This window comes from Cryptomeria japonica, chromosome 8 (assembly GCF_030272615.1).
Source record: "Cryptomeria japonica chromosome 8, Sugi_1.0, whole genome shotgun sequence".
NCBI lineage: Eukaryota > Viridiplantae > Streptophyta > Pinopsida > Cupressales > Cupressaceae > Cryptomeria > Cryptomeria japonica.
This window is the reverse complement of record NC_081412.1, coordinates 118,481,776-118,497,713: the sequence shown is the minus strand read 5'-3', so window position 1 is coordinate 118,497,713 and position 15,938 is coordinate 118,481,776. Positions and strand designations below refer to the sequence as shown.

The window sequence follows — 15,938 nt, the reverse complement described above, 5'->3', positions numbered from 1 at the left end:
CAAGTGGTATGAAAGATGTTTATTGTGATCATGACAAGAAAAGGGTTCTAAGGACTTTTTTGTGGGAAAGTATAAAGAGAAGAAGCTTGCAATTGTAGAGGACTTGAGTGAGACATGACACAAAGGGGAGATGGCCAAAATGGAGCACCACGGGCTAGTGATATGGAATTTGTAAAGATGTTAAGAGTATTTAAAGTAAGGTTAGTTGAAATCAAGACAACAAAAAGAAGAGGGGTACAAATTGAAGATGTGAAGAAGTGGTAGATGGAAAAGATGAAGCAATTGAAGGTGAAATGGACCAAGTAGGAGATGTATTATTTAAAGTGATTTCAGGAATACATAATGAACAACTATTAAATATTTTCTTCTATAATGGTAGTTTGAATCCAAAAGGACTTTTAGAATGGATCTAAAAAAATAGATCCCAAGAGAGTGAAAGTGGTATAAGGATATGTATTCATATGGTGGGATAATTTATAGATAGAGTGATACAAAAGAGAAAAACAAAATATTAAATTGTGGAACAAAATGGTGACCAAAATGAAGGTTAAATACTAGTAGATTATAACATGACTCTATCTAGAAAGTTGCAAAATTTGAACCAAAGAGAATCGAGTGTGAAAGATAAAATAAAATAATTCTACAAGTTGAATATTAGAGTAGAACATGTAAATGATGATGCTAAGAAGATGTCAAATAATGTGAACATATTTTATTTATCAATTCCAAATAATATTAGTCTAAGTAAAATATAAATTGTGGGAGAAGCCTACCAATATGCCCTAAAGGTAGAATAGAAATTAGCAAGAAAAATAATAGAATAATTAAAAAGGGTAGGAAAGAAGCTAACATGCTAGAGGATATTCTAGTGGTGGAAGAGGGTATATCATGAAGCAAGAAGAAGCTAATACCTCTCAAACAAGTTCTTAAACTCAGCGAAATAGAGGAAGATGAAATTATTCCAGAGGTAGGGGACATTATTTTAGAGGTTATGGATATTTTGAAAGAGGAAGAGGATTCAATAGTACATGTTTTCAACATGGATAAACTAGGAATAGGGAATTTGAATGTCCTCAAATATAATAGAGTAGTGGAAAAGGGAAAGAAGCTAGAATTCATGTGGTCCAAGACAAGGAAGAAAGTTTATCTTCACTTAAACATTTAGAATATCCTAAGGATAGTTAATCCTTAATGTTGAGAAGGATTTTGTTTAACTTAGAGAAGACGAATTCTAAACCTAATCAAAGAAAAAACTTATTTAGAAAAATGATGCAAGGTGAGAGGAAAGTGTTGAAAAATGATAGTGGATTTAACTTGATAGTATATATAACATTGTGTCAAAACAAATGGTGAATAAAATAAAATTGAATACGTTAAAACATCTTAGTCCCTACAAAGTTTTGTGACTACAAAAAGAACATCATTACATGGTAAGAGAATAGTCTTTGGTAATTTTTCAGATTGGTAGTTATAAGGATGATAATTTGTGTGATGTAATTCCAATGGATGCATACCATATTTTGCTAGGTAGGCCATACAAATTTGATAGGGAAGTTGTACATGATGGAAGAACAAATAAATATAGAAAAAAGAATGATGGGAAAGAATATAGTTTGAATCCTTTGAAAGATAAATAAGAGGAAGTGGAGAATATCTCTAAAATTTATTTGGTGATTGGAAACCAATATTTGAAAGATGTGGAAAAGGAAAATATACGCTATATTTTTATCCCTAAACCTATAGTAGCTATGATAGTATAGAAGAATGAATAACTTCCATTAAAAAATCAAGTAATAAATTGGAAGAATATATGGATATAATGATGCAAGAGTTGGTAGATGGATTTTCATTTTTTAGAGTGATAAACATTGTATATAATTAACATTTGGTGTAGGCATCGGGGCTTCACTTAGTGAATATGGGTTATATCACCTACGTTCATGGCATACTAAAGAATCCCCCTATTTTCATAAAATATTTCCCTAAAATCATTTTTTCTCACCCACTCCCAATACACAACCTAAATTAAAACCCCCCTATTTTGACCACATATTGCATTTTTCATAGTTGGAATTAAAAAAACCCCTATTTTCACCAGATAGGCAATATATGAGCTTATTTTTAAGGATATTAACCCCCCAATATGAATGCACATGATATAATATTGCCTAGCTGGTGAAGCCCCTGTGGGTGTAGGTTTACTAAATAAAGAACCATATAAACAACACATATAAAGAATGAACAAATAAACAAAATGCAAGTATAAGAATTGTTGAAAAAGGGGTTGATTAAGGAAAGTTGAGTAGTATATGCGTTATACCAACAATGTTAACACTAAAGAAAGATGAGTGGAAAATTTGTATATATTCACAAGCAATAAATAAGATATCCATCAAATATAGGTTTCCTTTTTTGTGAATATGTAATATGATGGACTTTTAAAGTGGATCCAAGTACTTCATGAATATTGAATATAAAAGTGGATATCATCAAATCCAAATGAGAGAAGTGGGCGAGTCTAAAACACGATTCAAGGTAAAGGATGAATTGTATGAATTCTTAGTGATGTCATTTGGTTTAAAAAAAAAACCCAACACTTTCATAAGATTGATGAATAAAGTAATGAAGCCCTTTCTTGGTAAGTTTGTGGTGTATATTTAGATAATATTTTGATAATTAATGAAATTTTCAAAGAAGAACATTTTCCTTTACAAATGTTGAAAGAAGAGAAGTTGATAATAAATTAGAGAAATGTAGTTTTATGACTAATGAATTAGTATATTTTCTCAATTTTTTGTTTTCAATGATGGATTTAAAGTGGATCCAATAAATGCCAAAGTGATTGTAGATTGGCCTTCACCTCAAAGTAAGTTTGAAGCAAAAAATTTTCATGGCTTAGTGAGCTTTTATAAGAATTTCATTAAAAACCCTAGTGTAATTTGTGAACCTATTACAAAGACAAAGAAAGGTAATAGGAAATTATTTTTTTGGATAGTGACAGTGAAATTTATTTTCCAATTGTCGAAGGAGAAAGTAACTAAACAACTAGTGTTGGCTCTCCTAGATTTTGAAAAAGTATTTCATGTGGATTGTGATACTAGCAAATAAATATTTTAAAGAGTCTTAAGTCAAGAGGGAAGAACAATTTGAAACTTTAGTGAGAATTTGAATGAGGAAAAATGAAAATATTCTATGTATGATCAATAATTTAATGTAATTATACAAGCACTCAAGAAGTGGAGACAATACTTGCTACTAAATGAGTTTGTATTGTATGTTGATCATAATACTTTGCAATTCATAAATAATCAAGGTAAGTAAATCACAAACATATGAAGTTGATTAAATTTTTGTACAATTATTATTTCCTTTTCAAACATACGAGTGGAAAATATAACTGGGTAGTTGACGCTTTGCGTAAAAGATATCTTTTGTTGAATCAATTGCGTGTAAATGTGGTTGGCTCTAATCCTATGAAAGATTTTGCATAAAGAAGATAAATTTCTAGAGAAGCGTGAAAACATGTAAGGATCTAATTGAGAAAGATAGAACTCCATAAATGGAGTATTTTGTTCAAGAAGTATTAAGTTATTTAAATGTAAAAGATTATGCATACCACATGGTTCAATAAGGTAAAAATTGATTAGAAAAAATAATAGTGGAGATTTGAGTGGATATTTTGGAGAAGATAAAATAATAACACTATTAAATGAAGGATATTATTGTCTTGGAATGAATAGAAATGTAAAGAAGATGGTGCAGGGAATCTTACATACTTTTCTAGTATGCTAAAGAAATTAAATAGAATAGGGATTGTATCAACCATTTCCAATACCAGAGAGATGATGTGGGAACATACTAACTAGTATGGATTTTATTTTGGGATTTCCTTTGACACAAAGAGAAAATAATAATTTTAGGAAAACCATGTATCTTATCTACCTCTTTCAAAATTGTTCATTTATTCCATGTTAGAAGAGTAATGATGCTTCCCACATAGAAAAATTGTTTTTCAAAAAGGTAGTTAGGATATATGGTTTTCCTAAATGTATTATTTCATATTGGGGTGCCTAGTTTGTTGGCCATTTGTGGTGCACCTTCTAGAAGAAATTTGGAACATAATTGAGTTTCAATTCAACTTACTACCCTTAGACTAATTGTCAAGCTAAGGTTTTAAACATAAGCCTTTGTAATTTACTAAGATGTTTCTAGTAGGTGATAACCAAACTAATGGTACTTGATATTGGATCAAATAGATTTTTCTTATAATAATTTAGTCAATAGGAGTATGGGGAAAATTCATTTTCATTTTTACCATGGCTATAGCTCTAGAGGTATTGATGAGTTAAGAGAGAGTGTAAATTTAAACAGGAAAAATGATGTGGTAGAATATTTTGTTGAATACCTATGAGCTACATAAGGAGGTATAGGACAATCTGGAGAAGAGTGCCATGAAGTACAAAGAGAAAGTTGATATATGTAGAAGAGAACATGGATTATAGGTAGGTGATTTGATTTTGGCACAATTGAAAAAGAGAGTTTCCCAGAAAGAACATATAATAAGTTAAAATGGAAGAATATTAGCCCATGTAGGGTGTAGATAATTTTTTCATCTAATTTCTATGACATTGAACTTGAAATAGGTATATATATATATATATATATATGTTTGAATTGTACAAATATTATAATGGAGAGACAAGCATACAAGATAATACACACATATTTGTAGGATGCACAAGGATAGATACATTAGTTACCTAATTTTTTTTGAAGAGATAAACAAAGTGATTTATTCTCAAGTGGCTAAAATAATAAGGAGACAAGAATATATAGAATACCTAGTTTGTTGGAATAGATCTATAGATGAAGCCCCTTTGATGAATATTTCAAAATTGGCTAACTATAGAATTTTGGTTCTAGAATTACCCTAATATTCACTAGTTACAAACTCATGGAACATTTCACTTACCTAGTGTAGCATTGTAAATTGTCACTGGGCCAATTTAAACCTCATTTTTGTGCCCCTACTTTAGCATGTCCTATCCTCATCACCTTTCTGGGTCCTTTAGTGCCTATTCTCCAGCTTTGAGGCCATGAATAACCTTTTGTGGGTCCTACCATGGGATACTTGCTCCATTTTAACATTGTTTTGGTCTTGAATATGATGGGACCAAGGCGTGGAGCACCTTGGTCTAGACCATGACACCCAAAAACACCATGGTCTTGCTCAATTAGGCTCCAATTTGAAATGGGGTCAGGGCTATATCTCATCAGTAAGTTCTAATCGTCGTGGCTCCACATGACCGTTCAAGGTCGACGTAATTGATAATTTACCTAGAAGCCCCTATATAAATACATTCTAACAAACTAAGCAATCTAAGTCTCCATTCCTATCATTTGTGCATCTATGAAGCAATCATCATCAATCATTTTATGAGATCTTCAAGGCTGCATATTCCTCAGTCAACCATTGCGGAGCAAAGTTACATCAATCTTATGAAAGCATGTTTGTTACATCAAGTTATATAATTTAAAAAGCCTATAAGGCATAGAACATAACATTCAAATCCTGACTTCGGGAAGCATCTGCAAGGGTCTAAATAATGGCGTAAACTCCTAAGGAATGCTAATCCCTTTATGTCCTAAAGCACGATATAGGAAGATAATTTTGATCAAGAGATCCTAATATTAGGTTCTTGTTTCTTAATAAGAATAACCCCTACAAGTGTTCAACAAGAAGGTTTGAGCCTCCAAACTATGATTTCTTGAAGGGGAGGCTATGGGAAGTACAATTCATCTTCTATTTTAGGTGTCCTATGAAGAGAAGAAAACATTCATGATCATGAGTGCACCTAATTATACTGAGAACAAAGATACCCACATAAGTAGACTGGAACAAACTCAAAGGAAATTAGCACAAGCCACTTTGATTAATAAAAAGAAAAAGGCCCCATGGACACAACTTCCATAATTCATTAAGAGCAAAAACGCCAAGGCTAGAGAAAATATTCTAGAAAACTGATAACGTGACAAAACGTTCTGGTATTAAAAACATGGAGTTTCCAAAGAAAATTATGAATTTACAATTGTTTCTAAACAAAACCTTTTATCTTTTACAAGTTCACCTCCTAAAAAAAATTTCCCAGTCCATTTACAATGAGAGCCCACATGCTTTTATAGAAAAACAGGCCTCTTTCTTGGATACACTGCAACCTTGATTTTCTCGTGTCAAGGACATATGTGTCTTTCTCGCTGGTTGTTAACAAGAGTTAGCACGTGGTTGGATGTGAGAAAGCTAGTAACTGCGCATACTCTGAGGATGCGCACCAAGAGCTTGGATGAGGGAGCGACTAACTTGGTGGACATGTGTCACGAAGGCGGGCCTTTCTGAAGGGAACTTCTTAGAGCGAGCACAGGGGCCCGACAAGCTAGGCACGTGGAACCCTGTTCGTTGTAGCTGGAATATGGCATGTTTGGTGGAGAAATTGTGCGCATGTATGTGGTTGATCTGAGAGAGGACGAGGCAAAACAACTTGGTGTAGATGGAGTCTACATAAGGCTTGACCTATGTTGGGAATGAATTGGAGCTTTTGTGTGTTCTTCAAACCTTGAGAACCTTCAACAATTATTGTTCCATTGGAATGCCCATTAGTTCTAGTTCTTAGTGAAGGTGCTAACAAGTCTTCAATTGTGGATTTCTTAATAATTTGTATGGTTCCTCATGGAGTATGAACCTCTAAGAAGGTTCATGTTCTCATCAAAAGCCCCAACAACATAGGAGGGAAATAAATGTGGAAGCCATCGAATGGTTCCAAATGGGGTCAAAACCCTTGACAAAGTGATATGATATACAAATATTTTGAAAATTCCTGAGGCAGGAAACTTCAATAAAGTGTTTAGTTGCTAGTTCACGTTGGGGTGGAAACCCTCTAACATGAAATAAAGTAGAGAAAAACACATGGGAACTTGGAAAAGCTAGTTACATGTTGACACATGGTGGATTGTGATTCAATTATAAGTGGTGACAATTGAACTTTCTCTCCTAATAATTAAATTACTACATATGGAAGTACAAAATGCAAGGAAATCAATGTGCTTGGGGTTGGGATTTTTGGGAAGAAAATCATACAAGAAAGAATAAGGTTAAAGGATTATAACCAAAACATTTTGTTTGTACTTATGTAATTAATATTATAAAATAATAAAGAATTGAATTCATTTTTTTGAGTGAATATTATATTTTTTATTGATAATTATACTAGTTACATGATTGGGCTACTTGACAAGCTTTTGTGATCGACAACTACATCAACTTGTATGGTTATATAAAATTTTATCTAGAAAAAAAAATCTTATTATTATGAACTATAATATCTTGTTGAATAGCTAGCTTATGTTGGGCCTTTGATTTATATTCCTTTTATTGTGAAACAAATAGTATAGTGACATTTTTGGAAGATATTAGCAATTATTCATTAGAAATTGTTATTGTGAAATACTTATTGGGAAAGTGAGACAAATCACAACCAAAATGAGATCTTATTAATTAAAATAGATTAATACCATCTTTAGATTGAATGATCAAAAGGTAAATCAAATGATTAGAATTTATGTTTTATTTAAGAATTTTGTAGATTGCATGGTTCTATTATGATCCCCACAACTTACCTTTCTTAGAAAATTTGGCATAAGCATGCCCCTTATATCACGTGATGTGGCATTTTATTTCTTTCTAGTTGTTTATGGTGTCTATTTTGTATTTACTAGTTCCTTATTTAATCTCTAGTATAGAGCTACATTTTTCATTTATATAATACTAAGTTGGAGATTGTTTTATTAGGTTTAGTCTATGAGTATAGATTATGTAACATTTATTTTATAATTTAAGACAACGGAGATCACTATTCAAGAATTTATAGGATTGAAGTATCTTGAAGTAGATATACATAGTTGGGTTAATAATGATATAATACTGTCCATATTTGAGGTGAATCTCCTCAATTTTATTTTTGCTAAAGGTTTAATGAGGTGAATGTTAGAATTATATTTGAGATGATTTTTTAGGGACTAGATAAATCCCTTGAAATAATAGACCACACCATCACCAGGAAAATCTTCATTAGGGATTATGAGTTCAAGTACTTAGTATTCATGTTCTCTTTTATAATATTGAAGAACAATTTTAGATTTTATTTTGTTTTTGTTCAAGAGGTTTTTTGAAAGGGGAATCCTAAACAAGGTATTAATATCCTATGATATTTTAATGCTCCATTCTATCCACATCTTCAAATGTAAATTACCCAAAAGTAGATCGCTCTTCACAACTACAAATCGGTTCGATTAGGTTTCCTCATGACCCAACTGTTAGACTTCTCATTTGTTGAAAACATGATATGTAGGATTTTGCATAAAAGACCCCATAAGTTGACTCCAATTTGTTTTCTCACACTGAAATACTCAGTTTCGTCGAGACTCACAAAAGATTTACTAAGAGTAACATGTAAACTAGTGGTTTGTCAAATTATTTCAAATTGTCATAATTTATGTTCTAAAGAAAACACACACTTCTAGTTGTTTAAATTTTTTATTTCTGTATTAATCTAGAATGATATATCTTTTTAGATTTTGTTGGATACAAGACAATTAAACTTTACAAAAAAAAAATTATACTTAATTAAAACAATTTATAAACATCATACCTATTTTTATACATAAAATAATAATACTATTAATTATTTTAGCACTAATAAATATTTTAAATATTTTAACTAAAGTGTATCATTAAAACGTTATTTTCTAAAAGAATATCAAATTAACAATATAATTATGATGCTCTTTCAAAAATAAAATATTAATTATAATTTTTAATAAAATTATATTATAAAGAATAATAACTAAAATCAAAGCATTTATAATCTTCAAATTTTATAATTAAAGAAGCATATTTATGATTTTTTTTTGTAAAATTTAAACTTAATATTTTAAATATAATAAGAAGTTTAATATAAATTTAAATATAGATTTTTTATTTAATTTTAAGATAATATAATATATATATATTAATCTATGTATATACTTTTTTTATGTGGTTAACTTGAATTTTTTAGTTTGGTTCGAGCCTAGAGAAATTGTTTGTGGAGGATGTCTTTCCAATGAATTTATCATCAAGACCACTACTTGGGAGATTCAACCTCAAAGTATTATCACCTTGTTCAAATATGCAAGCTCAATAGTCTAATGAATGTCCACAGACTATGAGCACAACAACCTAGTGAATACACACAGCCTACAATCATGTTAGCCAAACAAAGACACATGTCTTGTGAGCTTAAAGATCCAATAAGGATTTGATCCTTGATAGTCACACCAACAATATTATGTATAGATTACTATACTATACCCTTTTTGATAAATCTATACATATGCTTTACTCTCCTATAAACATATATCTTTATTCATCTATATGATCATTATTTTTTAATATTTCTATTACTAATTAACATACTTAATTTAAAATCATTCATCTATAATAAAAAAAATTATTTCACAAGCAAAATAAATTACATTGATGTACAAAAGTATTTAATTTCAGATAAAAAAATTAATTGAAACATATTAATCAAATTACATAAATACAAATAGAAGAATAAATACCATATAAATTTAAATAAATTATTTGACTAAATATATGATTTGAGAAATTACCATTTCCAAGAATTTTGTGTAGAGAATATCATTAATCAGTCCCATCGTGAATGCTCAAAAGTTCATTGCATAAATAAACATTGTAATTATTTTATAATTCATTGTCTTGTCGACCTCATGTTAGCCAAAAATTTACATGTAATCATATATATTTAATTTATATACATCTAAAAAATTTAAATTTTTTTAACATAAAACCTGCATTCTTATCTTTAAAGGGATATAGATAAAGTATGTTGAAAATATCATATTTTTTCACTAGTCTACTTAGAAAATTATTATACATATATATGCCCTACCTCAACAATTATGATATTTATTTTTGAAACTATTTCTTGTTCTCTAAGGTTAGTGGTTTATACTTCTCAACCTTGTCATGAAAAATGATTCATGATGGATATATCAAAAATATCTTAAATTTGATCCAACTTACCCATTTAAAAAAACTGTAACCTTGAAAGTTAAATGTTTCAAATGGTTTCAAGACATAGATTATGAAAGTATTCCTTTTGAATGTAGGATATGTAACAAATACAACCATCTCATTCATGAATTTTCCCTTTTCAAAAGAAGATCTAAGATGATAAAAAGGAAGTTGAAGTGAATAAGGATATATAGAGTTTCATCAAACCCCCCAAAAAAGAAAATAGCTAGGAATAAGAACCCAAGATCTACAAGTAGGAAGGCCATGAACGAAAAACTAAATAATAAAATATAATTAAGAGTTGGTGAAGGAAATTTAGATTCCCTTGAGTGAAGTAATAAATAATCAAGATATTCTATCCAAATATAATTTTAAGATGGATCTAACCAATGTTTTCAAGAATATTGTGGATCCTTCTACAATCAAAATACCTCAAAAGAGATTCAAATAGAATATTCTTTTTGATTCTTCTATTTCTTAGAGAATAAAGTAGATTAAGAATAAAAAATATAAATAATTCTTAAATATTTTGGATTGAGTTCATAGTACACGCAGGCAATATAAAGTCACCTCCTTATAAGAGGTTTTTTTTTTGGAGTGCTCAATAATAAACATCCATAAAATATAGCTCTAATAAATGTTGCAGATTGATACTGATCTCAGTTTGGTTCTCATCTCTTCTAGAAGGTGTTTTGATGGGCACCCTAAATTTTAATTTCCTATAAATAATGTGAAACTAACTCCTTCCACCATAAATCTTCTACTTGAATTCATTTTGAAGAGATACTTACAAAAATTGTTTTAAATGAAACTAATTTGAATCATCATGAGATGATTAAATCCCTTCCTCATTAATGTACATGGATTCTCCTTGTATGTATGCATTTATTTATATTCCATACATATTTTCTTAATGCATACATATTTTTTTGTATTCATGCACAACATTCATCGATGCATGCATTGGTTTTCATACTAGTATTACTTTTTTATGCATGTGTAATTTTCTCATGCATGCTTTAATTTTTGCATGAATATATATTTTTATATGTGCAAGATTTTTGTATGCATGGATATACATAGATTTGATGTCTCTGGAAATACATGTGTTATGTTAGCATTTTCTACTTGATTTATAGCTATCTTTTAAAAAATGTTATCTTTATCTTTGGTATACTTTATAATTCCTACATACAATTTTAGGTGGTTACTTTTGAATGTAGTTATCTTCTCCTCTATATTTTTGGTTGTTGTCACATGTCATCTATTGTAATTGTGGGCCTTGTTCCTTCTTTTTGATAGTTGATTTTTTGAAATGTATAGAAAAGCTTCATTTTGATTGATTGATTTCTTTATCTCTAAAAATATGAAGTATTCTATATATAGTATCTAAATAGTGTAAAGTATGACTTATGTATCTTGATAAAAATAATATTTGTCACAATTTAAAAAATAATATATAAATCAAATAACATGCTTGATATGTTATGTGATATGTAGTGGAATCACCCATATGATTTAGTTTACCCATATGATTTAGTTTATCCATGCAGTGAAAAATATATACATTGCAAAAAAATATATATATATAAATTTATTAATAATTATAATTCATTTTTAGATTGGATCTATAGATTTGTTCTTATTAGATAAAATTGGGAGAGGTTTGAACCATTACATAATATCCACACAAGTGCATAAAAGAAAGAATTCACAAACAATGAGACCATCAAAACCACAACAACCAAAAAATTGACAAACCCTTTTTTGAATAGAGGCTTTTGATTGGAGTGGAAACCCTTATTGAACCAAGGCTTTTGACTGGAGCACCCAGGGGAACAAAATTCCCCACCCAATCAAATCACTTAATCAGAACAAAAGAGCTCAGAAAGCACCCCAAACCACCTTCCTTGCACTTATGTCCTTTAGGAAATAAATTATATATTAGTTGTGCATATGTTGTTTAAATGAATGTCTTTATTGTTCAAAATAAAAAATAAAAAATAATATTCATTACACTATATTGTATTGATTGATGTGAAATTTATAATAAAATATAAAGCATGATAACCAATAATTTTTTTTTAATATTTAAGACAAAATAATTTACATGTTTATATAAAAATATTCATCTTAAATAATAAAAATGATAAGATATAATTATTTAATCAATTAATAGCAATAAATCAAATAATTTTGATTTTAATTAATCTATTACAACTGTTATTAGTAGTTTGATTTTAATTATAAATCTATTACTAATCTTCATAAACTATCAAAACTACCTCATTTTGATAAAAAATATAATATAAATATATTAAACAAAAATAACATTTATAATTTAACTTGAATTCTTAACATAAACATTTAAATGAATAACATTATCAACAAGACCAACCTAATAAAATTTTTTTATTTAAAACATAATTATAAGAAAATTGAATTTAATGATACACATTAAATTTCAAATATAGCCTAATTTATTTATTTAACTTAAAAATCATTCTCATCAGCATGACATAGTCCGCTTAGAAATCTCTCTCTCTCTATATAGCACTAATCATTATTTTAATTTAGTGAGAACCTTATTTAGACGGTTCTTGTCTTAAATATTGTTTATTAATATTATTTAGACGGTTTTCGTTGTGTCTAATGAGAACCTTATTTAGACGGTTCTCGTTGTGTCGTTCTTATCTTATATATTTTTCATTAAATATTATTTTGTGCTAAATCTATTGACCTACAGTCTGTTATTGAAGCACAATAAAATTTCACGGAATAACAAAACATACAGAGAGATTATTGATAATTAATTGAGAATTTCTACAACTGGGTGCAATACTTTAGAAGTAGAGCCAACTGAATGCAAGGACTAGCAGTAAAGTAGAATTCTAATCATGAATACCTTAGAAAGATCTTTTCTATTTATTTTTTCTCTTCTGAGATAAGTTTTCATTTATATGGTTTTGAAGTGGCTAACTTCAAGGTCGAACAGACAACGAATTAAAGAACAATTATAAAATTTATTTGTGCCAACAACTTCTCATGACTCCAAATCATCTGTAATCAATCACAAAATCAATCACATCCCCACAATAATTCTCTCTTCAAACATCCACCGACATATATTTTTCTATTCTCTCACACCAATATCAAAATTCAGTAGATTTATAAAAAACAACTCTTCAAACACCCAACAACATATATTTTCCTATTCTCTTACACCAACAACATATATTTTTCTATTCTCTTACACCACCAACATATATTTTTCTATTCTCTTACACCAACATCAAATTCAGTAGATTACCAAAAGAAAGAAGAAGGTTTTCAGAGATGGGGATTCTCTTTTTCTGCTTATCTAATAAAAAACATTACGTTAAGAAGGTTATTAGGGACATACCAGAAAATCCAAAACGCATATTTGTCTGAACAATTGAATCTTCAACAAAAACTGCTACACTGCACTTCATATGAATACAAAAACTGAAACAAGTATCCCAGATGATCTGAACTCAGGTGTAAAAGAAGTATTTGAGTTTGTGAGAGTGTGTATGAAATGGGGCATCCTGTCATATAAAATAAAGAAGTGTAGTTGAGTTTGTCGTTAGTTAGTTGATATCATGTATAGTGGAGCAGGTAAAAACGTTTGGTTAAAGCATGAGCTTGACTTGTAGTTAGGGCAAACTGCACGCACCTTCCAAACCCTCAGCTAAAATTTATGTGGGTAATATTTTAGATAGACTTTTGTAACACGCATCTACCATATTAGTACTCATATTACGTACCTTGACTTGCTGAGTGCAACGTGACCAACTTCACAGTCTGTCTAACCTTCTGCCCATCGACATATTCTCTTTTATATTAATTTCATCCACTTATAACAAATTAAAATCAAGCTTAACCAGAAAATTATTATGATTAATAATGGCGACAGGAAGGAAATGTTAAGGGAGAACTGTCAGAATGGAGAAGATTACTGAGTTTGTTATATGTCTATTTCTTTTCTAAAAGGTGTCTCTATATTGAAATTTTATTTCTTTTCTGTATTTTGTCTAGTGTGAAGCATGTGATCTGATATTTGGAATTGCTTTAGCTGTTTAGTTTCTATTGATCGGTTTTTTTTTTTTAGGATTAGATCTTTATGTTAGGACTCATGAATGTGTCTTTCTATCATTTTGTTTTTTCAATATGTATATATACTATTTTCTTTTAATTAATGCAAAGTTAAATAAGATATATTCATCAAAATAAAAAATAATTATTAAGTTAACAAATCACCACAACTCTCTCAATCATTAGAAGCAATGTAAATAAGGTAAAATAGAGTTCCTCGTTCATAAAGGCTGCTTCTTAATGAGTCCACTGGGGATCAAGTCTTGTCAAGTGCAAGGTTCCGACATCAAAAAGGGATGAGGCCATACCCCTTATTCCTTGGCTTTTAGTTGAAGAGGTTCAACTTAAGGAAATAAAAGTAAAAGTCTTGTCAAGTGCAAGGTTCTGACATCAAAAAGGGATGAGGCCATACCCCTTAGTCCTTGACTTTTAGTTGAAGAGGTTCAACTTAAGGAAATAAAAGTAAAATTGAAGGAAAGAAAAGAAAGATGTATTGGGAGAGAAAAGAAAGATGTATTGGGAGATAATAAAATTTTAGAGTAGGAAAGTATATTTATGATAGATTCATAAAAGAAAGATCCTAAATAAGAGATATTAGAATTTATAATAGAAATATAAAATTATGATAAAAAATGATGGTATATGTATGTTTTACATAAAATTTAGTCTATCAAAATGGTAAGGTTTGAAATTATGATCCATCTTTTCTAATAGAAAGTTTTACCAGTTTATTCACCATGTCATACATACAAAAATATTAAATAGTTGTTTCTATTTAGAAGAATAAAGAAAAATACTTTATGTTTCAATCTAAATTCTTTTTTTATAGTTGTTTTTCATCAGCTTTATGGAATTTCCATGACTTTGGTAAAAAAAATTGACCCCCTTCAAAAAGCCCACATTTAATCATAAAAAAGACTATTTCATGTTTTAAGGAAAATCCTATTATTCCATCAGCTACCCACACACAAGCATGAATGGTTTTGGTGTAAATCCACAACCCTCCACAGAAATGATTATGATTTTGATTTTGTTTTTTACTACAATAAAAAATTAAACATATAATGTTTAATTTTTTTTTAAATGTGTATTATATTTATTGTTATTAGATTAATAATTTTTAATAGGTTGCAAATATGAATTAATTATTTTGGAACTTTGATACTACTATTACTCTAAATTCTTTTATTTCTAAGATTTTAGCTTTAAGTGCTTTTGATATTATAAATTTATACTTTCTGATATTGTTAATCATTAGATAATGCTATCCCATTGTTTATATACAAGATCAACACCCTTATTTTTCTGCTTCTTAATATCAAAAACATATTTATTTATTATCTCCAACCTTTGAAATATAATCCTTTATTATAATTTCAAATATAATAAATAAGTCATAACCGGAATAATAAGTGTAACAAAACATCATAATTTATTTAAAAATTCATGAGATGACCATTTCCCCCTTCATTAAAATTTTATTAAAAATTAAAAATTTATCTTTATTCTAAATATCATATAAATTTATTCTTCTACAATAACAAATATCATTTAATAACAAATATCAATATAACATAGTCTGAGGATTGGAGTAGTCTATTCCTATAACCATTTGATAGTTGTCTTTTTTAATTTTTATGGTTCAAGTAGTTTAAACTTTGATACTACTATTACTCTAAATTCTTTTATT

The 15,938-nt window shown here is 29.0% G+C and overlaps 1 protein-coding gene across 4 annotated transcripts in view; it reads right to left on the bottom strand.

The window, feature by feature from the left end:
- LOC131031249 (uncharacterized) overlaps positions 1-13,668 on the bottom strand; it is a 52,411-nt gene extending 38,743 nt beyond the window's left edge. For 3 of the 4 annotated variants that reach the window (XR_009103013.2, XR_009103012.2, XM_057962304.2), the window contains exon 1: positions 13,536-13,668. Coding sequence is in view for 1 of the 4 variants with exons in the window: in XM_057962304.2 (XP_057818287.1) it covers positions 13,536-13,605 (70 nt within the window). In the remaining 3 variants the exon portion in view is untranslated. Of the gene's footprint in view, positions 1-12,673; positions 13,193-13,535 lie in introns of those variants that run through there. The other variant, XR_009103011.2, reaches the window with a different exon arrangement.
- Positions 13,669-15,938: the final 2,270 nt, after the last annotated feature.